Source organism: Phacochoerus africanus, chromosome 4 (assembly GCF_016906955.1).
Source record: "Phacochoerus africanus isolate WHEZ1 chromosome 4, ROS_Pafr_v1, whole genome shotgun sequence".
Taxonomy (NCBI): domain Eukaryota; kingdom Metazoa; phylum Chordata; class Mammalia; order Artiodactyla; family Suidae; genus Phacochoerus; species Phacochoerus africanus.
The window spans coordinates 16,199,309-16,225,599 of record NC_062547.1 but is presented as its reverse complement, the minus strand read 5'-3'; the positions used below and the strand labels follow the sequence as shown (position 1 = coordinate 16,225,599).

The window sequence follows — 26,291 nt, the reverse complement described above, 5'->3', positions numbered from 1 at the left end:
ATGTTGTGATAATTTCTACTATACAGCAAAGTGATTCAGTTATACATATACACAAAACCATTCTTTTTCAGATTTTTTTCCCACATAGATTATCACAGAATATTGAGTAGAGTTCCCTGTGCTATAATGCAGGTCCCCATTGGCCAGTTATACAGACATTTCTTAACAGCCCAGAAATTAATGGAGGTTATTTGAGAAGGGTGGAGGCCCAGAATGAGAAAGATCTTATTTTCTTCCCCACCAGTCACACAGAGGAGAGGGAGCACGTCAGGAAAGACTGCAGGGAGCTCCTGTTGTGGCTCAACAGGTTAAGGATCCAACACGGTGTCCGTGAGGATGCGGCCTCACTGGGTGGGTTAAGGATCCATTGTTGCTGCAAGCTGCGGTCTAGATTACAGATGCTGCTTGGATCCAGTGTGGCCGTGGCTGTGTCAAAGACCACAGCTACAGCTCTGATTCAACCCCTAGCCCAGAAAACTTCTGTATGCCAAAGGTGTAGCCATGAAAAGAAAAAAAAAAAAAAAAGAAAGAAAGATTGCTGAAGCACTGCTTGATCTCCAGACTGGCTGTGTTACCATTCACAAGTCACTTAACTTCTCTGAACCTCAGTTTCTTCATCAGTAGAACAACCAGGTTGGACTGGATGGCCTCCAAGGTTCTTTGTTGTGGGTTGCATTTTACAATTCCCTGAGTCTCAGAATGCTCAACCCTGAGAGCAGCAACAGCATCTTTCAACAGGGTGGAGGCAAGGCTCAGAAGAAAAAAAGGCCTGATGAAAATAGCAATAGAGGAAAACAACAGCAGCACATGAATAAGAATCAAAGGAGATGAGGAATTTGTCTATATGTCCCTGACTTGAAACCATTCACTTACTGTGTGTGCCGGGAATTCAGGGGTATCTGTATCATGTTGTCCTTAAGAGGCTGAAGGTTAAAGGGCCATGTGGGAGACCCAGAAAGTAGGGAAGGAATTCTTCAGAAGGACCTCCTCAGGCCAGGATGTCTGTCCTGGGAAGCAATCTCAGAGTGGTTAATACAAGCTTTGGCTGCAGCCAGATTGGTGTCTGCCTCCTGTGTGACCTTGAGCAAGTTACTTAAACTGTACGTGCTGTTGTTTCTTCACCATAAAATGGGGGTCATGATCGTGCCTATGGTGTAGGGATGTGGTTATAAATATATGGATAAACAAGGATTAAACGAGATAAAGTGTATAAAGTAGCTTGCACATAGCCTGGTCCATAGTTAGCTGATCTCGGATTACAGTTTCTAAGTAAAAGGCAACTATTTTTAAATTTTATTTTACTTTATTAATTATTATTATCATTATTAGTTTTTTGGCTATGCCCACTGCCTGGGGACGTTCCCAGACCAGGGATCAAACCTGTGCCCCAGCAGCAACTGGAGCCATAGCAGTGACAATGCCAGATCCTTAACCTGCTGGGCCATGAGGGAACTCCAAAAGGAAACCCTTTAAACATATTCTGCTTGTGGTAGTGTAGACCTTTTAAAATTCTTTTTCCTGGGAGTTCTTATCGTGGCTCAGTGGTAATGAACCTGACTAGTATCCATGAGGATGTGCGTTTGATCCCTGGCCTTGCTCAGTGGTTTAAGGTTCCAGCATTACCATGAGCTGCAGTGTAGATCTCAGACGTGGCTTGGATCCTGTGTTGCTGGATAGGCATAGGCTGGCATATGCAGCTCCGATTCGACCCCTAGCCTGGGAACTTCCACATGCCGCGGGTACAGCCCTAAAAAGACCAAAAAAAAAAAATTATTTTTCCTTCATAGAAAAAAGAAAATCCCACAGACTCAGAACAAACACGAAAGTATTTTCCCAACGTGTGGTTGGAAGACGGTAACTGCATTGGTATCACCTGTGTGCAGAGTCCTGCGCTCCGGTTCTTATTAGAAATAGAACGATAATTCTGAGTCTCTGAGGGGGCCCAGACATAAGCATCTTTACCAAATCACTGGTAAAGGCTGAGAGCCAGCTTTTAAGGAGCGTGTTGCCCTGCCACCCAATGGACGAGGCCAGTGCTTCCCAAACTTTAAGGTATATAGGAGTCTACTAGAGAGCTTGTTACAAATGCACATTCTGGAGTTCCCGGTGTGGCTCAGCAGGTTAAGAATCTGATGCTGTGTCCATGAGGATGTGGGTTGGATCCCTGGCCTCGCTCAGTGGGTTAAGGATCCACTGTTGCCGCAAGCTGTGGTGTAGGTCACAGATATGCCTTGGATCTGTTGTTATGTGGCTGTGGCATAGGCCAGTAGCAGCAGCTCCGATGTGACACCTAGCCTGGGAACTTCCATAACCTGCAGGTGTGGCCCTAAAAAGAAAAATAAAAAAAAGCACATTCTGATTTCGTAGGTGTATTAGGGTTCTTATGGGAAAAAGAACCAATAGGAAATATTGGTTAAATATATGTTTAAAAAACATATATACAAATAAAGTAAGGTATTGGCTCATGTGATTAGGGAGGCTGAGAAGCCCCATGACCTGCCACCTGCAAGCTGGGAGCCCAGGAAAGCTGGTGGTGTGGTTCAAAGGCCTGAGAGCCACAGAGGCAGAGAGCTAGAGGAGTAGATTCCAGTGTGAGTCAAGGCCTGAGAACCAGGGACGCCAGGGCAGGAGAAGATCGTTGTCCAGCTCAAACAGCCAGAGAGAGAGAATTCAACCACCCTCCCCCTTTTCGTTCTATTCAGGCCTCAACAGATTGGATGGTGCCCACCCACGTTGGGGAGGGCCATCTGCTTTACTCAGCTCACCAATCCAAATGTGACTCTCTTCCGGAAGCACCCTACAGACACATCCAGAAATAATGTTTAACCGGATATCTGAGCATCCCGTGGCCCACTCACAAAATTAACCTTCTCAGTAGGGCCGGGGGTGGGGGTGCAGAAATTTCGCATTTCTAACAAGTTCCCAGAGGACGTCATGCTGCTGCTCATTGGACCAGGTTTTCAATTGTCAGGTTTTGGAGGCTCTGTCACTGTGATGGTCATGTGTACCGTTCACTAGGCATTTCTAGCTCTGCTTTCTGGGCACTTGGTAGGATTGTACTTCCTGGCTGCCTTGTAGCTGAGTGGAGTCACAAGTCCTGGCTAATGATCTGCAAGTGAAAAGAATTAGTGTCTCTTCCAGGATGGAGTATTTAATTGCCATTCAAGAGTCTCCAAAGCTCTTTTTCGGTTTGCCATAGCAATTGGCAATGTCGCAGATAGCATCTGTTCTAGCAGACAGCTCCTGGGGTGAGGATGATGTGGAGCCTGGCCCTGAGCTGACCTGTAAGGACATGTAGTGAGAACAAGATACAGATATTTATGGTTTTCAGTCACTGAGATTTGGGAGGTCTTTGTTACTGCGGCATAACTTAGCTCATCCTGACTGATACACTAATATGACCCCAGTTTTATAAAACAAGAAACTAAGCCCAAGAGGAGTGACTTGTCTGTACTCTGACACTTGGTTAATGAAACGTTAGGATTCTGGCTCCTAAGCTCCTTTTTTTCCCCATCAATTACTATGCCTTTACCACTTGGATCCCCTGGAATATGTGCCAGGCACTTTGCATGTGTCATTTCCTTTCATCTTCACAAGGATGAATTATCATCCCAGTTTTTATGTGAGGAAATGGAGGGCAAAATTGCATAGTAAGCACAGGACCTGAACCTTTGACCCTCTGATCCAAAGTGTATATTCCCCCCCATTACACCAGCTTGCTTCATATGGGCCCCAAAAGATATATATATATATATATTTGTCTTTTGTCTTTTTTGTTGTTGTTGTTGCTATTTCTTGGGCCGCTCCTGCGGCATATGGAGGTTCCCAGGCTAGGGGTTGAATCGGAGCTGTAGCCACCGGCCTACGCCAGAGCCACAGCAACGCGGGATCCGAGCCGCGTCTGCAACCTACACCACAGCTCACAGCAATGCCGGATCATTAACCCACTGAGCAAGGGCAGGGACCGAACCCGCAACCTCATGGTTCCTAGTCGGATTCGTTAACCACTGCACCACGACGGGAACTCCCCAAAAGATATTTTAATAAAGGCAAACATTTACACGGTATTTACTTTATTCTAGGCAGTAATATCAGTGCTTTAATTATTTTAATACTTATAAAAATTCTATGGGGCAGATTGTTTTTCGTTTTATGGCTGCACCCTCAGCATATGGAAATTCCCAGGCCAGGGGTCGAATCGGAGCAGCAGGTGCCGGTCTATGCCACAGCCACAGCAATGCCAGATCCTTGCCGCCTCTGTGACCTATGCCACAGCTTGCAACAGTGCTGGATCCTTAACACACTGAGCAAGGCCAGGGATCCCTGAACCCACGTCCTCGCCGATGTTACGTCGGGTTATTAACCCACTGAGCCACAATGGAACTCCCTATGGGGCAGATATTATCATCAAGAACCTTCTCATTTATAGATAAGGATATTGAGGTACAGAGAACTTAAGTAACTTGTTCTGAGTCACAGAGCTAATACATGGCAGAACCAGGATTTGAACCCATGTAGATGACTCCAGAGTCCATACTCAAGCTCACTACACTTTATTGCCATGAGCAAAACTTATGCATGTATCTATCCAATATGATGTGCACTACATATGTTTATATATCATTTATATGTATAATGTAACTATATTGCCATATGTGATTTTTATTTCCTTATTTAGATTTCAGGGTATTTTCCTCTCTACTAGCAAGATTCCACTATACAATTGCTGCCCGATGAGGTGCTTTCTTATCCTGACTGCAGGGACCCAGGTGTTGAACACATCCAGCCCAATGTGAATAAGATTTTCTTTTCAACTTAAAAAAAAAAAAAAGGTTTCCTTTCAAATCTGAAAAAAATTCATTTATTTTTAACAAGTTTGGAAGGACCCAGCTGCCAAGAAGCCCTGCTTACCTCCCTCTTCTTGTCTTTACACTTCTCAGCCCTTTCTTTGTTTGAGGTGATGTTCCTGCGGCAGGCTTGACTGCCTCTTGGCCCCTGCCTGGCACTTCTGTTTCTTTGTGCAGAAGTCATTCTCAAGCCCTGGACAAAAGCCTCCTGTCCCCTAGGCCCCAAGTCTCCTTGCCACACACTCCCTGTGTTCCTGGCTCCCCCCACACCTTGGGTCTTGGGTCTGTTCTGCTAGAACATGGAGGCCCTGGGGTCTCTGGGAACTTGACTCAGGACCTAACAGCTGGGAGCTGCAGAAGCCAGGAGGCTGCCCGCTGTGGGTGCCTAAATTTGGGAAAGGGTGGGGACTCTTGAGAGCAGTGGCTCTCGTTCTGCTCTCCACACTCTGAAAATCTGTCACATGCCACTGTTTCTTTGTAAGCAAACTTTGTTTCTTCTCTCAACATACAACACGCACGACACACACCACACACATGACAAGAAATATGAAAATGCTTCATGTTGCATGTGCTTGAAGTCCAGAACAGGAAAAAAAAAAAAAAAAAAAAAAGCCCTGGCCAAGGCACTCCCTGGCTTGGTGCAGGGGCAGGTGATTTAGGGCACTGTTTAGGGAGGAACTGAGGTCTGGTGGCCAAACATGGAGTTCTAACCACAGCCCAGTTATTAGTCCACAGGAAACATCCTGTTACTATTATAAAGATGAAGTGCTACTTTTTTTTTTTTTTTGAAAGAACTTTCTAAAAGTCTTCCTTCCCATTCTGATTCAGTTCAAGTCTATGAGGCAGGAAGGTCTCAGGGCAGCCATGCCTGCAACATTAGCTAATCAGACTCCCAAGAAGCATTCCATTCCGCTTAGGAGGGCTCTGGAGAATGGTTTGCTCATGGTGGCTTTTAAAATAAACTGAGGGTTGCCAGGCTGAATGGACTCCCTGCAGGGCTGGTGACCTGGTTCCAGGCTGGTGCCCAGCAGGCTTGTCTCCTGCTGGGGTGGTGGACCTCTCATTAAACGTGGTTGCCTTGCATGTTCCCCATTCTTGGGGGATGAAGTAGAAAGTCTTGTATCTTCTGTCCCTTCCTTCCTATTTTAAAATTGGGGAAACTGAGGCCCAAGAGAGTCATGATAAAAATAATAGCAGCCAACACAGAACGGTTTATGTTAACTCATCTGCAACTGTCAAGGGGAGGCACACCATGACAGTGGTAAGAAAGATAAGGTGTCAGAGCCTGGTTTTGCTTCTCTGAAGCTGTGTGAGCCTGTGTAAGTAACTAAGCCTCTTGGAGGTTCTCTAAACCTCTAGTTTCTTTGTTCATAAAATAGTGATAGTGATACCTATACAACAGGGTTGCTACAAGGAGTAGAAATGATGGATGTCAGGAGTTCCCGTCGTGGCGCAGCAGAAAGGAATCTGACTAGGAACCATGAGGTTGTGGGTTCGATCCCTGGCCTTGCTCAGTGGGTTAAGGATCTGGCATTGCTGTGGCTGTGGTGTAGGCCGGAAGCTGTAGCTCCAGTTGGATCCCTAGCCTGGGAACCTCCATATGCTGTGGGTGCGGCCCTAAAAAGACCAAAAAAAGAAAAAGATGGATGTCAAGTACCTAGAGTAGTGCCTGGCACCTAGTAAGTACCCAATGAATGGTCTTCATTATTATTAGGGACACAGTGCCAGGCAGCCATAGGACAGATCTTCTAGTCCTGCACCACAGTAAGAATCACCCAAGGAGCTGGTTAAAAAGACAGATTCCCAGGCCACATCCCCTGCAGTCTAAGGAAAGTTGGGTAATATGTACTCTAACAAGCCACTGGGTGATCTTTTTTTTCCTCCCCCTACACCACAGCCACAGGAACACAGGATCCAAGCTGCATCTGCGACCTACACCACAGCTCATCACGGCAATGCCTGATCCTTAACCCACTCTGCTGGGCCAAGGATTGAACCCACATCCTCAGGGATACTAGTTGGGTTCCTTACCGCTGAGCCACAATGGGAACTCTGCCACTGGATGATTCTTATTGGGCAGTTTTGGAACACATCCAGGAACCCTGCTGTCTAACTCCCTGGTTTGAGCCTTTCTCTGTGCACCTGATCCCATCTTCAGTAAAGTTTTAGCTTTTGCTTGAGGGTGGACATGATTAAAAGTTCAAATATCATTATATAGTCTCAAAGAGAGTGTGCCTTGAACTTTGCACAGTAGATTTATTCCTGAAAAGCTGTTTGCAAATGGAATTTGGTGTGTGTGTGCGAGTACAGACATATACTTAACACTTTAGTTTGCTATTCAGGAATGTACTCAATTCAGCTAAATAAATATTATTTGAATGACTTTATGTGCTGGAGATACATGGATAAACAAAATGCGGTCCCCATCTTAAGGGTCTTCCTTGGCGTCCAGTGAGCTAGATGGTCAAATAAACAGGTGATTACTGGTTAAATAAGGTTAGCACATGGAGCTATAAGAGCATGGAGGGGGAAGGGTACCCACTTCACGGTTAGGACATCTGGAAAGTTCTAGGGGGGGAAGTGACATCTGAGGAAGAGACTTATATACTGGAGCCTAGTCTCAAATCCTTTTGCAAAGCGAATGATCCTTCCTGAATTTATCCCTGTGGCAAAACTGAACTTTCACACCACGCTACCCTGGATAAAATTTAGCTACATTAAAAAAATTTTTAAAAATCATACAATTACAAATTTATATATATATATTTAAAAATGTAGATGATTGTAAAATTTATACATCATGCAGGGCCACAGACACTGAGGTCCTGCTTTGGGTAAGGCAACGAGTGAGGGGTTGAAAGGCAACCAGGGGAGAAAAAGGCCTGACCCCTGCCCTCGGACAGTTTAGATGGCACCTACTCAGGATTAATTTCATGTCTCATATAGGTCATTCATCCAGGGAGAGCTGTTTATGACTGAACAGGTAGTTTACTATTCAGGTTGTAACTCCCTTTACTGAGAAGACTGTTTATTCTCTTTTATCACTACGTAATGAGGAAATCCTGCTCCAACCGATGCAGCCATGAACATAAATTTCATCTGGGAGAAAAATTAAAGGACACACTGGTGTTCCCAGAGTTGCTTGCAGACCCCAGTCATGAAGCTGTGGAGGCCTGGATGGATCCTTAGAGTCTGCAGGATCTGTGAGAATCTGGGGCAACCGGAAGACCTGGTAGTGTGGGCAGTTAAGTCTTGCTTTCCTTCTCTCTGGCCATCTCCACTCAGGAACACCTTTCAAACCACCTGTCTTTGCTCCAAGAAGGGGAGAAGTCAGGAAGGAACAGAATTCCTGGTGATTATGATAAAGACATCATGTGCAAACAAAAGGTGGCAAGGAGTGTTAGGTCAACAGGTGACCTCCCCTTATCTTCTGTTTTCAGTGTGTGTGGTCCTGGTAGGAGCTGCCTAGACCCTTTAAGTGAAGGTGTGTTCCCATCTCACAGAGGGGAACCTGAGGCACAAGGGGTGCCTGGAGGCAGCGTTGGACACCTGGTTTGCGCTCTACAGCACATCAGATCCAGCCCAGACTTATTATTCTGCCTTTCAAAGTCTCCTGGACATGTGAACCCTCCAACCTCCCAGTCCCTGCTTTTCAGAAGGCCCGGGAAGCATCAGACTCCTGTTTTTTTGCCAAGTTGCTCCCACTTCCCAAGACACTGCCCCCCTCTATCAGCCTAGTGAAATTCAACCCATCCTTCAAAGCCCAGCTCAAGTGTCACCTCTCTTTCTGGTTGGAATTCACCTCTCCCTCCCCAGCACCTCTTGGTTTGGGCCCTTTCATTTATTTCTTTTCCTTGGGCAAGAGGCTTAGCCTCCCAGTCCCTCAGTGCCCGCCTCTGTGCATGGGGATAACAGTAAAATTTGCAATAATCTTTAACCCGTTTCAGCTGTGGACTTCTTTGACGATGTGATGCAAGCTGCTAGAGGACCTAATTTTAGTTTACTGAGGCCCACGTTGTGTCCGTGTCAGGCTGGGTGTTTAGGACTCTTCCGTTCATTATCTCACGTAGTAGTCACGTCTCTCTAGCCAAGTACCACTAGTATTTGCCCTCACTTCACAGAGGAGGAAAGGAGACCCAGAGCTGTGAAATGCCTCTCCCCAGGTCACACAGCTAGTACTACTGGCAGAGCCAGGTTTGCCATCTGCCAGAGCTGGGGTCCTGACCACTGGACCCGCTCCAAGGCCAGCTCTCTGCCTCCCCGGACCGGGGTGGGGGCGGGGAGAACACAACGCACTGCCGGTCCCCTGCAATTTCGGGGTTCACGCACCTCCAAGCCCACCCTTTGGCCAGGTCAGCCAGGCCTTCGCCGGGTTGCTCAGCGCAGGCCTGGCTGTGCCCACGGCAGGGCTCTCGCTCAGCATCTGGTGACCCAAACCCGGGGCCAAGAGCGGGGCCGAGGGGTGCCGGCTCGTGGCTCGAGAGAGGCCGAGTCGCGTCCCGGGTGCTGAGTCCCAGGAATGTGGGAGGGCTGGGCGGAGAGGGCGGGCAAGGCGGGGGCGCTTCCTCTGCCCGCCTGAGGGGAGCCGCCCGGGCGCGCGCGGGGCGCGCCGCCGCCCCCTCCCCGCCGCCGGGCCGCCTCGGCGGGGGCGGGGGCTGCTGCAGCAGGGCGGCGAGGGGCCGCGGTGCTCGGCAGCCGCCGGGCCGGCCCGGGCGGGAGGAAGCGATGAATATTCAGAGGGGGAGGGGGGAAGGGAGGGGGCTGAGCGCTCGTCGCGGCTCCCTGCAGCCGGAGCCGCATGACGCGCGGAGGAGGCAGCGGGAGCGGCCGGAGCCGCAGAAGCCGGGATCAGGGCGCCGTGCGCGGGGGGTGGGCGCCGCTCGCTCCGCCCAGCGAAGCCCCTGCGCGCCCAGGGACGCATCCCCCCCGCGGCAGCCGCGCCAGGCTCGGCGGTGTGGCCGCCGCCGCCGCCGCTGCCATGTCCCCGGGGAAGCCCGGGGCGGGCGGAGCGGGGACAAGGCGGACCGGCTGGAGGAGGAGAAGGCGGAGGCGGTGGCTGGAGGCGGCGACGAGGGCGCCGGGGCTCGGGCGCACGGCGGGGCCCGACTCGCGCGTCCGGGGCACGTTCCAGGGCGCGCGGGGCATGAAGCCGGCGGCGCGGGAGGCGCGGCCGCCTCCGCGTTCGCCCGGGCTGCTCCGGGCGCTGCCGCCGCTGCTGCTACTGTTGCGCCTGGGCCAGGTGAGCCGCCGGCTGGGCCCGGGCGGGGGTGGGGGTGGGGGCAGGAGGATGGGGGCGGGACTGGCAGCCCCTGCACCTGCCCGGTGCGCCCTGCCTGAGAGGATCGGGGAGGCGGCGGGGGGGGGGGGCAGCGCCCTCGGGGCCCCCCTCTTGGAGGCCAGCATCTCACGCCGGCGACTGAGCCCCTTCCCCGGCTGCCCCGTACCCGAGGAAGGGCGGCGGGCTCTGGGGTCCCAGGGTTCCCGGAGCCTCCCGGTGGCCGCCCTCGCGAGGGCTGCAGGCCGTCTCTGGCCCAGCCCTGCCCGAAGCTGGTCACATCTGGCCGGCGAGGGCCCGGCTCACCCGCCCGGGGCGGCCGGAGGGGGCGTGTTTGCTGAGGGCTCCCTACGCGGAGCCCGGTGGGCCTGGCCAAGCCGCGGCCGACCTCCGACCCGGCCTTCGGGGGCCCCAGGAGCCGGGCCGAAGGGCAGTGGCGGCGGCCGGGGGGGAGCCGGGGCCGGTCGGCGGGCGAGGCCGGGGCCTCTGGACGGAGGGCGCTGCTTTTGGGGAAAGTTCCCAGCCCCGGGAGAAGGTGGCCACTCGCAGGCGTGCCTCCGGGCGACGGTCCTCTCCCCGGAGCAGCTGCTGTCTTCCCTGGGTGCTTAATTTGTGCTTTGTGGGCGCCGGCTACCCCCTCCTCGCCCTGTTTTCGAGCTTCGCTTTTCAGATAATGCTGTGCCTGGCGTTTGGTGACCGACCTTTCTGAAAGGGCTGTTTCCCCTTCAAAGGTGTTCCCTCTGGGGCTAAGGCAGGGCAGCTGGGAGACGTCCCCATTTCACAGATAGGGAACTGCAGGGAGAGAAGTGAAGGAGTAGCATCACCCAGCCCTGCTTCAGGAGCCGAGCCAGCGAGTTCGTCCTCACAGCCTTCTAGGAGCCTGCTGGGGTCTTGAACCTGCAGTGGACAGGGCCCTGGTGATACCCCTGTCGTCGTGCATTTCATAAAGGAAACTCTTATTTTATACAGACAGCAGCTCTAAAGACATGGTGTTTGAAACCTGGAAAGTGAGTTATTGGCTAGGGTGGAAACCAGGTTTCGGGAAAAACTTTTTTTTTCAGGCTCCCCCCCCCCCAGCCTGCCTGCCCGCCTTCCTTCCTTCCTTCTTTCCTTTCTTCCTTCCTTCTTTCCTTCCTTCTTTCCTTCCTTCCTTCCTTCTTTCTTATTGAAGTGCAGTTGATTTATAGTCTCGTGTTAGTTTCAGACATAGAGTTATTCAGTTATCCATATGTATGTATATATCTATATATTTTTTTCTGATTCTTTTCCAAGCTCAAATAACAAGGATTGTTTGAGAGCGGAAACATCAGCCTTGGGGAAGCAATGCAACCCAGCAGGCAGGACCAGAAGGCAGCTGGGGCCTGGGGGCTGCTTAACTCTCAGCACCCAAGGGGCATTCTGGATGTTAATGTCCCCTACAGTTTTCCTGGGCAGGCTTTGAACTGGCTCTCCTGAAGGCCTTGGAAGGCACTGTGACCTCCTGCAGAGAATATTGGATTAGGTGTCAGAAGACCAGCTCCAGGGCCAGGTTCAGGTTGGTCCTGCCCTTTAGTCTCCTCCGTCCTCAGTTAATAGCTTTGGTCGTATGGGTGTAACACCACTTGCCCCATGGAGGGGCTTTCACTGGCTAGTGTCTGAAAGAGCTTTGTAAACATTAAAGCGTATCCAAATGGGATTATCATTAAGGTACAGAGTGTGTGAGCTGTCTTCTCCCTGTCCCTGTAAAGAAATTGATGAAGGACAGTATATAAGATGAAAAAAAAAATTGCTTCATATTGAAGATCTCTTGTACCAAAGTTAATACTAAAGACATACTTGATCGTCATTTATTTTTAGTTTACTTTAGTCCATACATATTTTATTGTATTATTTACTGTTTTTGCTTGGGCCGTGGTGGTTCCTAGCTGTGCTTTGAATCAGCGAAAACTTTCTTGGGTAAATTTATTTATTGCCCAATCCTTCCTTGTATTTCAGTAGCATCTTGCCACGCTACACTTGTCCCCTATTCAGATATTTCCTTCCTCTCTAAATTGTTCTATAGAAACTCAAGAGGACTCTTTTTATTTCTTGTTTTTGGATACATTATAAACGAGGAAATCTACAAGGCTTTCTGACAAAGCATCTTCAAAATCCAAATTCCACGGTTCATTTTGGCTCTTTCAGGGAATCAGTGCATTTTTGAGCTGGACTAGACTTCAACAGAGCTCAAACCTCTCATTTTTTTTCTTTTTCTATTTTTTTTAAGATAGGGATATTGAGGCCCACGGAAGAAAATGATTGGGATGAGGTCACCTGGCAAGACAGCTGGGGCTGGAACCTGTCACTGGCTCGTGCCTCAGATTCGTGATGCTTTTTTGTTTTTCTCCCCGTGTTTTCACTTTGCTTTTAATTTTACTATAGGCACAGCCCTGCCTCATTGTGTACTCCTGAAACGGTGGGTGTAAATTGAGTTTTTCAAAGTCAAATCATATTTGAGATTGAAAGTCTTATTTGAGATTTCTGAAGCTGGTACATTTAGGATATGTGGGTGAAGGTATCTCATTGCCTCCGAAACACTTGATCGATTTTGTAAGGCTTGAAGTGTGTGTGTGTGTGTGTGTGTATTTGAAAGTAGAATCGACTGTAGCAGCTTAAAAAATTGGCACATTGTGGACAATGTGCAGCTCTGTTTAGGCATTAAAGAGGGTGGGGACATAAGCTGGGGAGCTGACACGCTAGAAGGCTCAGTGCTTAGTAGGGATGGAAAAGCCATTTTTGAACCTGGCATCTCATTCCTCTTCTTGAAGACAGGAAGAATGGCCAGAGGTGATTGCAATGTGAGGACTTTGCTGGTTGCAGTGACTTCACCCATTCTTCTAGCATTTTTGCACACTAATTTTGGTTTGTGTGTATGTTTTAAGGCAATGTGACAAAGCGATTTTTCTCCCCTTGCCTCCTTCTCTCAAGAAAAGTAGTCCTGACAGATTCTTTATAAAATCAGCCTGATAGTGGGCTGCTTTAAAATGAAAAGAAAGCTGGTGACTGATAGCTGTTTTGTTGGTATTATAGTGTTTTGGATTTGCTTGTCCTTTGTTTCCTTGTTTCCTGGTGAATAATAACTGTTTGTGTTTATTATCTGCTATAGCTAATCCTTAAGCCTGCTTACCTACCTGTTTGATGCAGGGTACGAAAAATATTTTGACTCCCCTTGAAATTGCTGGTTAAATTCTCATAGGGGTGACTTCAAATATTTTTGTTTTCCTTCAGAATAACAACGGAAAAACCAAATGATTATGTTTCATTTGCAGACAGTTTAAGAAAACAGAGCAAACTGGTTTGAAGTTAGACTGTGACTTTGAGCTGACTTCAGGTTTAGCCCCACAACAAAGATAACCACAGAATACCTTAGCAGAGAGAATCCCGACTCCCGAGCGAGCAATTTCGGTCAGCAAAGAGGTTATTTAGCTCCTAAAAGTAATTTTTGCTTGGGGCTTGAGGCCCAGACAGACTTGCTAAATGACCATAGGCCTGGGTTTAGCCAGCACATTATCAGCAATTACTTACTTAGTTCATTCACTGCTTGGTCAAGGGAATTAGTTTGAGTGCAGGGTAAGAGGCAATTTTCTGTGCATTTCCCTTCTAACAGAATGCTGCTGATAATATTATAATTAATAGGTGTCATTATATGTGGCAGACACTGTGCTAAGGGTTTTAATGCATTATTTCATTTGACCATTTCAGAAATAAGTAAGAGGTAGGTGCGGCTCACAGTCCCATTTTATCGGGGAGAAAACTGAGTTCAGAACTTGCTAAAGATTCATTCATAACTTGGATGTGGCAGAGCCGGGTCTGCTGTCTCTGACACCCCAGTTTACTGTCCTCTGCTGGAGGGATTCATGTGTTTTAGAAAATGTCTTTAGTGTGCAGCTAGAGAGGAGGTGACAGACTTTTGTGGTGAAGGACAGGCTTGTAGAGTCTGAACCCCAATGGGGCAGGAAGTCACTTTGGGTTCTCTGCATCCCAAGCACTGTAGAACTCGCTCCATTTGTAACATGGACAACCCAGATACCTTCTCTCCCCCTCCTGTTTCTTTGGGACCCTGACTTTGCAAGGCGGGCGTGCTTTAGTGGAGATAGAATGGAGTCTGGGATGGAAGGACATGGATTTGGGTCCTCGCTCTGCCACTTAGTTGCTGCATAAAACTTGGGCAGGCCACTTAACCTCTGTGACTCCTCATTTCCTTATCTGGAAAATGGGACTAATACTTCCTGCTTCTCTGGGTGGTTGAGAGGATCAAGTAAGATAGAAGAGGAACCGCTGTATAAAACCGAAGCCTCGGTTGCTAGTTGTGGCTGCCGCTGTTATCTGGGGAGAGGACGTGGGCCTTCAAATCATTAATTCATAGAACAAATATTTATTAAGTGTTTCCCACAGAGTAGTGCAAAATAACCCTGGGGGTGTGCAGAATGAACTTGGCTCACAGAACATTTTTCTAAAATGTAAATAATTATTTACTTTAGGGGGGCAGTCATAAAGAAATTGTAAGTTGCATTTCAAGTGGTGTTTTATAGGTTGGGTGAGGTTACATATTGTGTCATGGTAAATACATTCGTTTTAAATTTAAGAAAAAGTTGATGAGGAGTTCCCATCATGGCTCAGTGGTTAATGAATCCGACTAGGAACCATGAGGTTTCGGGTTCCATCCCTGGCCTCGCTCAGTGGGTTAAGGATTCATTGTTACTTCGGGGTGTGAGTTCTATCCCTGGCCTGGGAACTTCCGCATGCTGTGGGTGTGTCTGAAAAAAAAAGAAAAAATATTGAATAAATAATTACATAAAGATGGTGCGATTATGGCAAAACTTGTAAATGTGATAAATGGCTTAAACTGGGGACATACTGGATGTTGCAACAGCCACTGAGTGGAGGCCAGGTGATGAGTGAGCGAGGCAGCCTGCCTTCTTGACCCTTACAGGCAAGTAATGTGGGGGTGGCATTACTCCGATCACCCCCAGCTAACCAATCACAGTTGTGATACAGGCTGTGCACGTGATGTCCTTGCTGCCCCTCCGGAGAAAAGGCCAAGGAGTGGTGATGGTGGTTATAATTTTGAATCCAATTAAGTGGAGACCCCTGGAAGTTGGGGTGTCTCAGAGCAGAAGAGTCCAACAGCAATTTTGTCACCTCCTCGTATGGCTTTCCAGTGGCTTTTCTGGTAACCCCCTGGAAGATGGGAGCTGTAGGAAATTTGTTATTACTTCCTTAGTAGTGATAGCATTCCTTATTAGTCATCCTATTGTCTCAGAATTTCCATGGCATGTAAATGCTTGGGTGAGGGGTGGTGGTAACGAGACAGCAGATGGGGGGCACTTTGAAAGCAAAGTAGTGTCAGCTCCCACAGAAGGTCTAATTTTAAACATGCAAATAGTTTTCAGTTCCACTTTTCCTTCTTCCTGTTAGAGGGAAGCAGTCCTCTGGTGCCATTTCTGAGGCTTGAACAGACAATGTCGTTATTATGCCTCAAACTATCTCCTTCTTCAGGGCAGGAATGGGGTGGTGTTTTTCGGAGAGCCTGTGCCAGTCCCCCACCAGTGTTATTTCATGGCTTCTGAGTCGATGAAATGAGTGAATATTAAAACTCTGCACTAGTACGGAGTCTAACGCGGTGTTCCTAATCTTTCAGGGGAGGGGGAGGTTTAATATCCTTACAGAATAGGTAAAAGTGAAAAATCTTCTCCCTAAAAGAAATGCACACCTTTATAATTTTGTATCCATGTTCGGGGGTTTCACGGGACTCTTTAAAATAGTCTGTGAAGGGAGTGCCCATCGTGGCGTAGCGGAAACGAATCCGACTAGGAACCATGAGGTTGCGGGTTCGAACCCTGGCCTCACTCAGTGGGTTGAGGATCTGGCGTGGCTGTGGTTATGGTGTAGGCTGGCAGCTGTAGCTCTGATTAGACCCCTAGCCTGGGAACCTCCATATGCCCCAGGTGCGGCCTTAAAAAGCAAAAAAAAAAAAAAAAGTCTGTGAAGTGCAGGTTAGAAACCCTCCAATCTAAAACTGTGTAACATTTAGAAAAGTATCAGTCAGTCCTTTTCAATGAGATAACCATTGTGGGTATCTTTGGTTTCCTCCCACTGGGGGTGGGGGGGGGGATGTTTCTATATAATGTCTATCTATGTTCACCTTTTTAAAAAGTTACAGTAAAGTATTGTTTTCTCCTTAGGCTTTTAATTGACTTAGTTATTTTGGAGATTATTTCATATCTGTACCAATGGTTTTAAGTCATTCTTTAAAACGACTGCCTTATGTTCTGATGTGTGACTTTACCATAGTATATTTGATCATTTCCCTACCAATGGACACTTTAGTTGTTTTTAGAATCCTTCCCACCTGCCACCCTCCCTTACAAATCATGCTTCAGAGAATGCCTTTGGTACATATTTCTTGTAACCTTCACGAAGATATCCATAAATTAAATTTCTAATTTTGACATGGCTGGATTAAGGGAACATGCATTTAAAAATTTGATAGCTGTTAAATTTCCCCCAGTTTGTACCTGTACCCATAGGCTTGGAGAATATTTCTCTGTCCTGTCAGCTGAATTGAAGATTGTTAAATTAAAAGCAGTTTTGTTTTTTTTTCCTGGTCCCACCTGTGGCTTATAGAAGTTCCTGGGCAAAGGATTGAACCTGCGCCACAGTAGCAACCCGAGCCGCTACAGTGACAATGCCAGATCCTAACCCACTGCCAGATCCTTAACTTGGTGCACCACAAGAAAGCTCCACAGGATTGTTAATTTTTTTTTTTTTGTCTTTTCTAGGGCCACACCCGTGGTGTATGGAGGTTCCTAGGCTATGGGTCCAATCAGAGCTGTAGCCACTGGCCTATGCCAGAGCCACAGCAACTCGGGATCTGTACCACAGCTCACAGCAACGCTAGGTCCTTGACCCACTGAGCGAGGCCAGGGATTGAACCCGAAACCTCATGACTCCTAGTTGGATTCTTTAACCACTGAGCCACAACGGGAACTCCAGATTGTTAAATTTTTAAATGTATACCAGAGATGAAAAAATGTGTCCTGTCTTTGGTTTATATCTTCAGTTTTGAGTTGAGCATTTTTTTTTTCTTTGTTTTGGGCCATTTGCATTTCTTTCTTCCTTTTTTTTGGGTTGGGGGTTAACTCCCTTTCATTAAAAAAAAGAGATTTTTTGTTATTGATTTGTACAAGCTCTTTGGAAATTAAGGAAGTTAATCCTTTGTCTCTCATTTGTGTTGCAAATATATATATTTCCAACCATTTTAGATGCAGCCCTTGTTCCTTAGAAACTCAGCTAAATAAGACCCCTGGGTGGTGAAGAGAATATAGCCCTTGGAGCCAGGCTGCCTGGCTGGAGTCCCAGCTCCCCCATCTCGCAAGCTTGTGATCCTGGGCAGGTGTCTTAACCTTTATGATCCTTGGCGTTGACATTTCTAAAATTAATAATCATCGACTGGGTCACCTTACTGTACAGTAGAAATTTGACAGAATCCTGTAAACCAGCTTTAATGGGAAAAATAAAAATCATTAAAAAAATAATCGTAGTAGTACCTCTCACGTAGGGTAAATGGGTTAGTTAAATGAGGTCACATTATATTAAAGTTCCTTGTAAATGAGTATGGAAATATAAGAACATTACTTCATTTACTTAAGAGTTAGATTTTTTTTTTTTTTTTTTTGGTCTTTTTGCTATTTCTTTGGGCCGCTCCTGCGGCATATGGAGATTCCCAGGCTAGGAGTCAAATCGGAGCTGTAGCCACCGGCCTACACCACAGCCACAACAACGCGGGATCCGAACCCTTTTTGCTATTTCTTTGGGCCGCTCCTGCGGCATATGGAGATTCCCAGGCTAGGAGTCAAATCGGAGCTGTAGCCACCGGCCTACACCACAGCCACAACAACGCGGGATCCGAACCGCGTCTGCAACCTACACCACAGCTCACGGCAACGCCGGATCGTTAACCCACTGAGCAAGGGCAGGGACCGAACCCGCAACCTCATGGTTCCTAGTCGGATTCGTTAACCACTGCGCCACGACGGGAACTCCAAGAGTTAGATTTTAAAGTTAGGGTAAAATGCCATAATTATGAATTTTTTTTTTTTTTTTTTTAATGGCCGTATTCTCGGCATAAGGAAGTTCCTGGGCTGGGGACTGAATCTGAACCACAACACTATATCCTTTAATCCTTGCGCCTGACTGGGATTTGAACCCGCACCTCTGCAATGACCAGAGCTGCTGCAGTCAGGTTCTTAACCCATTGCACCAATTGTGTCAGAAAAAATTTTCATTTGGATTGTAAGAGATTAAATCCACAGTGGATTGTGTGTGTGTGTGTGTGTGTGTGTGTGTATAAAATGGGAAGCAATGTAGGCTTTTCTCTCTCTCTATTTTTTTTGGCATGTGGAAGTTCCCGGGCCGGGGATCAAACCTGTGCCGCAGAAGTGACCTGAGCCTCTGCAGTGACCATGCCAGATCCTTAACCTGCTGCACCATAAAAGAATTCCATTGTAGGCTTCTCTGATAGCATTATTTAAATAATATTTCTTTTTTGACACGTTAATGTAATTGAATTAATATAGGTTAAATGACCGTAAGTTGTGACTGAAGAGTGGCCAGTGTGGTCCTCACCCCAAAAGAACCTGGGAATATTGACCATGTTCCTTAAACAGAGTCCTCCTTGAGCATCCCTGTCTTGTGACCTGGCCAACTGGGCTGTGGCCACCTCCCATCTCTGGGCGCATTTTCTGTAGGACCAAGAGGAGTTATTGTATGCCAACACTGGAAACCTAAAGACATAATCCTGGGCTCTAATTGTAGGAGATGGGAAGTCTGTGCTGATGGTGCCCCCCATTTCCACGGCAGCAAGGTGATGCTGCATTTCCTGCTGCTGGCCGAGGGACCGCTGTGCTTTCAGTATCCCTGTGTCATGGGGGTTATTTCTTCCCACCTCGTGTGGCTTGGGGGTGGCCACTTTTGAGGAAGTTGTAGGTGTGGAGGAGATTGCAGCCTGGGGGTGGCCACTTTTGAGGAAGTTGTAGGTGTGGAGGAGATTGCAGCCCAGCGCGTATTAGTGCACTGGCTTTGGGGTGAGAGAGACCCAGCTCCTCTACTTCCTGGCTGTGTAATCTTGGGCCAACACTTCTAATGATCAGAGCCTCACTTGTTCTCATCTGGAAAATGGGGACAAGAATACCTACCTCAAAGGGTGGTTGCAGAGGCCTAGATTGATCTGCTTAAAAAGTTCTTAGCATGAAATAAACCTTCAAAAAATGTTGGCTGTTGTTTTATCGTCTTATTTGGCTGGGACTCTTATGGTTTACTACTTATGAAAATGAAAATATTATTTATACCATATCATTTGCAAGGCCTTTAACATATATGAGCTCATTCAGTTCTCACAGCATCTCTCTGAGTTTGCTGTTGTTGTTTCCTTTTAAGGTGTGGCTCAGACTATCTCTCAGTGACCAGTCCAGTCTATTTCAGGTGCTATCTTTCTTTTTGTGCATAATAATGTACTTTCATCGTGTAGCCCAATTTATAAAATTTGTCAAATTCAGGATTAGCTTTCAAAAGGCAAACTGGGCAGTTGAGTCCCCTAGTTTGGTTCATACATAATTATTAGGTTGAATCATATGAAATTACTATTTTTGGCCCTTTGAATACTGGCAGTTGTATAGGGTTCCACCTAATATGTTCCAGAAAATGTTCTTTTAAAAAAAAGTTGAGCAAACCAAATCATAGACTTGCATGTTGTAAAGCGGTATATTTAAAACCATCATGGGTTCTGGAGTTCCCCAGTGGTCCAGCGGGTTAAGGATCCAGAATTGTCATTGCTGTGGCTCTGGTCACTGCTGTGGTGCTGGTTCGATCCCTGGCCTAGGAACTTCTGCATGCTGTGCGCATGGCCTAAAAAATAAATAAGCTTAAAATAAACCCCCAAAACAAAAACCAGGGGTCCTGAAATCAATTTAGTGAGTTATGGCCAGCATTAAAAAATGATAGAATAGGAGTTCCCGTCGTGGCGCAGTGGTTAACCAATCCGACTAGGAACCATGAGGTTGCGGGTTCGGTCCCTGCCCTTGTTCAGTGGGTTAACGATCTGGCGTTGCCCTGAGCTGTGGTGTAGGTTGCAGACGCGGCTTGGATCCCGCGTTGCTGTGGCTCTGGCGTAGGCCGGTGGCTACAGCTCCGATTCAACCCCTAGCCTGGGAACCTCCATATGCTGCAGGAGCGGCCCAAAGAAATAGCAAAAAAAGACAAAAAAAAATGATAGAATAGAAAATGTTGGAGTCTACTGCATGTAGAAAGGGTAAGTATAGCTTTTTAAAACATGTTTCAGTTTTATACACATACACACGCACAATTATATGTGTGTGTGTGTGTGTGTGTGTGTGTGTGTGTACAGAATTGCATATGAAATGAATTAATCATGGCCTCAGTCATTGCCAAAAAACTGGAAGCTACTGTTATAGGGAATGGAGTGGTGGAAGGTGTAGGGTAGAGGGCGGAGGTGGGTTCCATTTTCAGGACAAGGGGAGATAGGATAAAGTCCCCAAATAAGCATAATCAGTGCCCCCATATATAGCTGAAAACCCCCATGCAGTAGCTGGTACAGGGAGGCCCAGCTTCTGGAGAGATCCCTTAGGTGAACAGTGGAAGAGTGAGTTGATTGGCAGCTGAGAAGGCCTTACATTAAGTGGTTACCCTTCTGGAAACCTTGGGGGACCACCCCAGAGGGACAGGCTATTGGCTGTGCTCTGTGTTCTTTGGTAAATAGGGTTCATAGGGAGCTAATCCTTGCTGTCCGGTGTGTTGTGTACTTTGAGAACTTAGGGCCTTCTCAGGGGAGCTGTGGCTCTGTGGTGTCATCACCCATCTGGTGAGGAGTGGAGGACTCAGACCCAAGACCCGGACTTTTTACCTCCAGGCCATGCTGCCCTCACTCTCTCCACTCAGGCTGGCCTACTCTGGACTCATGCTGATCCCAGGCTGGGGGCTGTTAGCCCAGCTGGCTGGAAGATCCTGATTCCAAGGTTGATAGGATTCCCATATAAGTCAGTTCAGGTTTCTCTTAAAATATAAAAAAATCGAACATATAGATAAAGAAGAAAGCAAAGTTATCTCTATCTCCACTCCCCTGAGTACCGTTTTGATGGATGGTCTTTGTCTTTATGCTTGTTGTGGCTGTTTCTACTAAAATAGGGTTTCCTACACATGCTTGGTAATTTATAGATTTCAGTGTATTTATTTATTTTACTACTGGGGTAGATGCATTCCTAGGGGTGCCCCAGGAGGCCATAGGATAAACTTGAGACTTTGTCCTAGAGGGCACTCTTACTCAGTAGAAAGTCTTTTGAAAAAAAAGTTGTGAAAACAAACACATGGACACATTGTAGATTAGGTACTAAATTTGCAACTGGATTTTTTTTTTTTTTTTTTTTTTTTAGTAAATACAGGAGACGGAAAAGAACTTTACCCCCAAAACCCTCTGGAGGGGATGTGTTCACCCTCCTTTGGTCTTCTTAGAGGCATTTTGTGAAATACTGATAATACGTTGCAAACATTTTCCCTTGGAGAATAAATACTCCTCCCGTCTCTAATGTTTAGCTGTTGCGTCCCATTGCATTATATGGAGGTAACTTAATTTATCTCATTCATCCCGTGATGAGTCATCTAGTTTATTTCCAAAATTCTTTGCTAGGATGAAGACTGTTTAGGTGACTTTGTGATTAAATCTCTGAGCACATCTCTGATGATTGCTTTAGGATAAATGGAGGTAATAAAAATAGTAGCTACCTTAGGTTGAATAGGTGGTATGAGTTGTCATCAGCACTTTGTAGGAATTAATTCATGGAATCCTATGATCACGTACAGAGAAGCAACCCGAGGCCAGAGAGTTAGCGCCTGGCCCATGACCACACGCTGTGCCAAAACATCAACCAGCTAGTGGTGGGTTTCCTCGATGGCACAAGGGAGATCTAACAGGCTTGCTTACGTGGGCCAGGGCGTGTGTGTGTGTGTGTGTGTGTGTGTGTGTGTGTGTGTGTGTGTGTGTGTGTGTTTGTGTTTCCTGGAAGGACAGGTGGGCTTGAGGGCCATGCCCACAGGTGGGGCGGGAGGCATGCTGACCCTTGCTGCTCAGAGCCATGACCTGGCCAGAATGTAGTGCTTTCCCAGACGACAGAAGAGAAGAGTGTCTTTGCTGTGGATTTTAGAGGCTACCTGAAACTTTGGGGCCTTGGCCCAGATCAAGTGAATGACATAATGGTAGCTTGTTGGGGTCTTGGCCTTCTTGTTGTGAATGAATTTGGATTTCTTAGAGCTTGAAATTGGCCATAGATGACCGGCCTTTACTAAGAATGAGCAGCATGGAAAAGGGCCTGGGCTTTGGTGTCAGCAGAAGCATGGAGCCAAAGCCATGTTCTTCTTCTACAGCCATGTCTTGAAATGTGTTCCATCATCTGGAAAATGGGTAATAGCATGTTACTAAGGTTACATCAGGGACTGTGTGGAAGGCAGCCAGTCTAGATCGTGGCTTAAATCTTCGCCTATTAACTCAAGGCCTCCTGACTTGGGCGCTGGCTGCAGTTGCCATGCGCCCGAGGCTGAGACCTGCCATGCAGGTGTTCAGACAACTTCTGTCTTGGTGGTCACCCCATCCTACCATGTCAGGGGACACTATAGGGAGTGCAGGATGGGAGCTCTTATTTAAGATGACATGTTGGCATGTACAAAGCTGTGGGACTACATTCACTTTGAATTGTCACGATCTCCAAAAGAGAATAACGTTAATTAAGCTAGAGCAGGAGGTCATAAAAGAGAGATCACCTAGAACCAGCCAAAGCCAGCTTTTCCTGGCGGGACATTACGGTCCTGTTGCTTCTTCTCCCTGCTGGTGAGGCCATTCCAATACCTGGAATCATTGCTCAAGGCAGGAAATATCTACAAGCACTTGGCCTCCCCATCAGATACCCCATCTTCTGACTTCATGCCTCAGTCCACGCCTTGGGGTTGTCTCCTCCTGCAGACCACTGTACCCAAGGCCACCTTTCCTCTTATTCTCTGGTCCTGCATCCTCACTATAGTTTAGACCTGATGCCGAACTTGTTTTCATAGTTCAGTCCTGTGTGTTATCTCACTTCGGTCATAATCTCCAGTTTACCTTCATGGGGTCTGGCTACTGGGAGGCTGTCTTTATGAGGGTGGGCATCAGACAGACGGAGGTCACCTTGGTTGCTAGTCTCACTCTGGGCTTGTTCATGGGGCTGAGAAGCAGTCTTGTGTCATGGTTAAGGCTAGGGCTCCAGAGGAAGAAGCCTGCACAGGAATTTCTTTTCTTCTTCTTCTTATTCTTTTTTTTTTTTTTTTTTGGCTTTTTAGGGCTGTACCTGTGGCATATGGACTTTCCCAGGCTAGGGGTCCATTCGGAGCTGTAGCTGCTGGCCTGTGCCACAACCACAGCCACACCAGATCGGAGCCAAGTCTGTGACCTACACCACAGCTCATGGCATGCCGGATCCTTCACCCACTGTGTGAGGCCAGGGATCAAACCCGCATCCTCATGGATCCTAGTTGGGTTCATTAACCACTGAGCCATGAAGGGAACTCCAGGAATTTCTTGCTTCTTTGTGTTCCTTACCCTCTCTGTGCCTCATTTTTCTTATCTGTAAAATAGTGATGATCATGTGACTCAGCTCTAAACCTGTTCTAGGAAATCCAGAAACTATGGTACAATCACCATATTATTCAGTACGTGTGAAACATCAAGTAAGCATTAAAAAAAAAAAGAGAGAGAGAGAGAGAACCGTGTGTTGGGTAGGGTAGGACTCAGCCCCTGTCTGGCCACAGAGTTTGATTTTCTTTTGGAAGGTGCAGACGTAGCCCCTGGCCTTTTCGATCCCCTGGGATCTGGCGTTTAGGCTTTGAGGCTCTTGCCCAGTGTGGTTGGCGTGAAGGGGGACAGCATCATTTCCTTTAGCCCAGGGTTTCTCAGTCTCATTTGGGGCTTGATAATTCCTTGTTTGGGGGACTGTTTTGTGCACTGAGGGAAGTTTAACAGCATCCCGGGCCTCTGCCCGAGAGAGCCAGTACCTGCCTCCCCCCTGACGTGTGACAATCAAATATGTCCCCAGGTATCTCTGAGTGTCCCCTCAGGGGGAATACAGCCTGGCTGAGAGCCGTCGCTTAGGTGGTGCTGCTTTCAAGTAATGGTACCTGAAAGGTAATGGTACCTAAAGGTAGTGAATGATTGCCTGGGCCTGACTTGGGGGGCGCGGTGGCAGCTGTCCTCCATCCACAGGTGATTGACTTCCTCTCAAGACAGTAGGTCCCAGCTAACAAGCGCATTTACAGGTGTGACAGATATCCACATTGCCAGGTCTCAGAAGAGGATTCACGTTTCGACCTGTGCTTGTTCAGTGAGTACTCTTTAGGGATCCTCTGATGGGGCAAGCACTGTACCCGGTGTCTCCTCCCCAGGTGCCAGCTTCTCCCTGTGTTCTCAGCCTCGCTCTCCTCTTCCACAAAATGGGAATGACTGACACTTTTCCCACCCTGCCTGGTGGGATAGGAAGCCGGTGTTAATGTGATGTGTGGGGTGCTAAGCTCTAGCAGGGGATGTGGAGTTGAAGGAAAGACTTCGTATTTATTAGGAGCTAGGCCAGATGTGCCAAGTTCCACACAAGAGATAGATCCAGTCAAAGGGAGATCCCATTACAAAGAGATTCACTGCCAAGTTCCCCCTCCCGCCGCCTCCCTGGAGCAATTTTCAGCTTTTAGAGTGTTTCGAGGTCCCAGGGCATAAGCCTGGAGATAATGCCTTCAGAGCCAGTGCCTGGGAGCCCAGTGGGAAGGAGGCTGGAGGAAGAACCCAGGAAACCCACTGAGAATGGTGATGCCAGCCCTGGGCCAGGAGGGTTGGTCTTCTGAAAGCTTGATATAGTCACATGGCTTTTCAGGAACCCATCACTCTGTGAGGCCAAAAAAGGGCTCCTCACTCAGTGTTGGTCACACCTTGTCAGGACGTTGTCTTTTTTTAGGGCCACGCCCACGTCATATGGAAGTTCCCAGGCTAGGAGTCAAATCAGAGATATAGCTTCTTCTTCTTTTTTTTTTTTTTTTTTGCTTTTTAGGGCCGCACCCGCAGCATATGGAGCTTCCCAGGCTAGGGGTCTAATCGGAGCTACAGCTGCTGGCCTATGCCACAGCCACAGCAACGCCAGATCCGAGCTGCATCTGAAACCTACACCACAGCTTACGGCAATGTCAGATCCTTGACCCACTGAGCAAGGCTTGGGATTGAACCCGAACTCTCATGGATCCTGGGTGGGTTTTTAGTACTGAGCCACAACAGGAACTCCGGGACATGCTCTTCCTAAGGGCTCTATTCTTTTACTCAGACTTGAGCAAGTTCCTCTGAGTCGTCCACTGTACTGTCATACACTGTGCTGGGCTCCCATTTCATCCTTCTAATTATGGTCATTTTGGAGCCGAGGTGCAGAGAAGGGATGGGACTCGCCCAGAGCCAGGGATGGGGCTGTTCCACAGTCCCCTTTCTACTGCTTTGTGATCAAGAGCAATTTAGTAGCTTTCAAAGCCTGAATTTTCTCTTGTGCCAAATGGGGATAATAAACACCTCAGAGGATTGTGATGGAGACTCCGTGAGAAAATGCATGGGGAGCCCCCAGCATGGTGCCTGGCATACAGAAAGTGCTCCGTAAATGCCAGTTGCTGTCGTTATTATTGTTTCAACTCTCAGTAATAGCAGAGGGCACTGGCTTTGATGAGCTTTTCCAGGAACGGGACTGGTTTGCCCTGATATAATCCGACTGTCTATCTCAGGCCTTGTTCAGTAAATGTTTTGGGATGCAGTTGCCTGGTGGGAGAGAGATCACCCGGGGAGGACAAAGAAACTGAGATTGAGAGAACGAAGCCAAAGCCGCCCTCAGGGAGAGAACATGTGATCTCCTGGTCAAACCAGCGGAGCTCACAGCTATGCAGCTTGGTAGTTCGTCATTGCTTTTAAGAAGATAAAAAGGATCGTTGCCTCAAAGAATGTCAGAGTGAGAAAGGACCTTACGAACATTAGGCTTGGGAAGGCAAATGAGTGCCAGTTTGTGTCCATCTTCGAGTGATTGACAGTGGCTGCTCCA

General features: G+C 47.6%; 1 protein-coding gene across 3 annotated transcripts in view; it reads left to right on the top strand.

Moving 5' to 3' along the window:
* Positions 1–9,609: 9,609 nt before the first annotated feature.
* The window catches only part of PTPRJ (protein tyrosine phosphatase receptor type J), a 176,949-nt gene continuing 160,267 nt past the window's right edge, over positions 9,610–26,291 (top strand). For all 3 annotated transcript variants that reach the window (XM_047775711.1, XM_047775710.1, XM_047775709.1), the window contains exon 1: positions 9,610–10,086. In XM_047775711.1, coding sequence (XP_047631667.1) covers positions 9,646–10,086 — 441 coding nt within the window. In that variant the 5' untranslated portion in view covers positions 9,610–9,645. The remainder of the gene's footprint in view (positions 10,087–26,291) is intronic.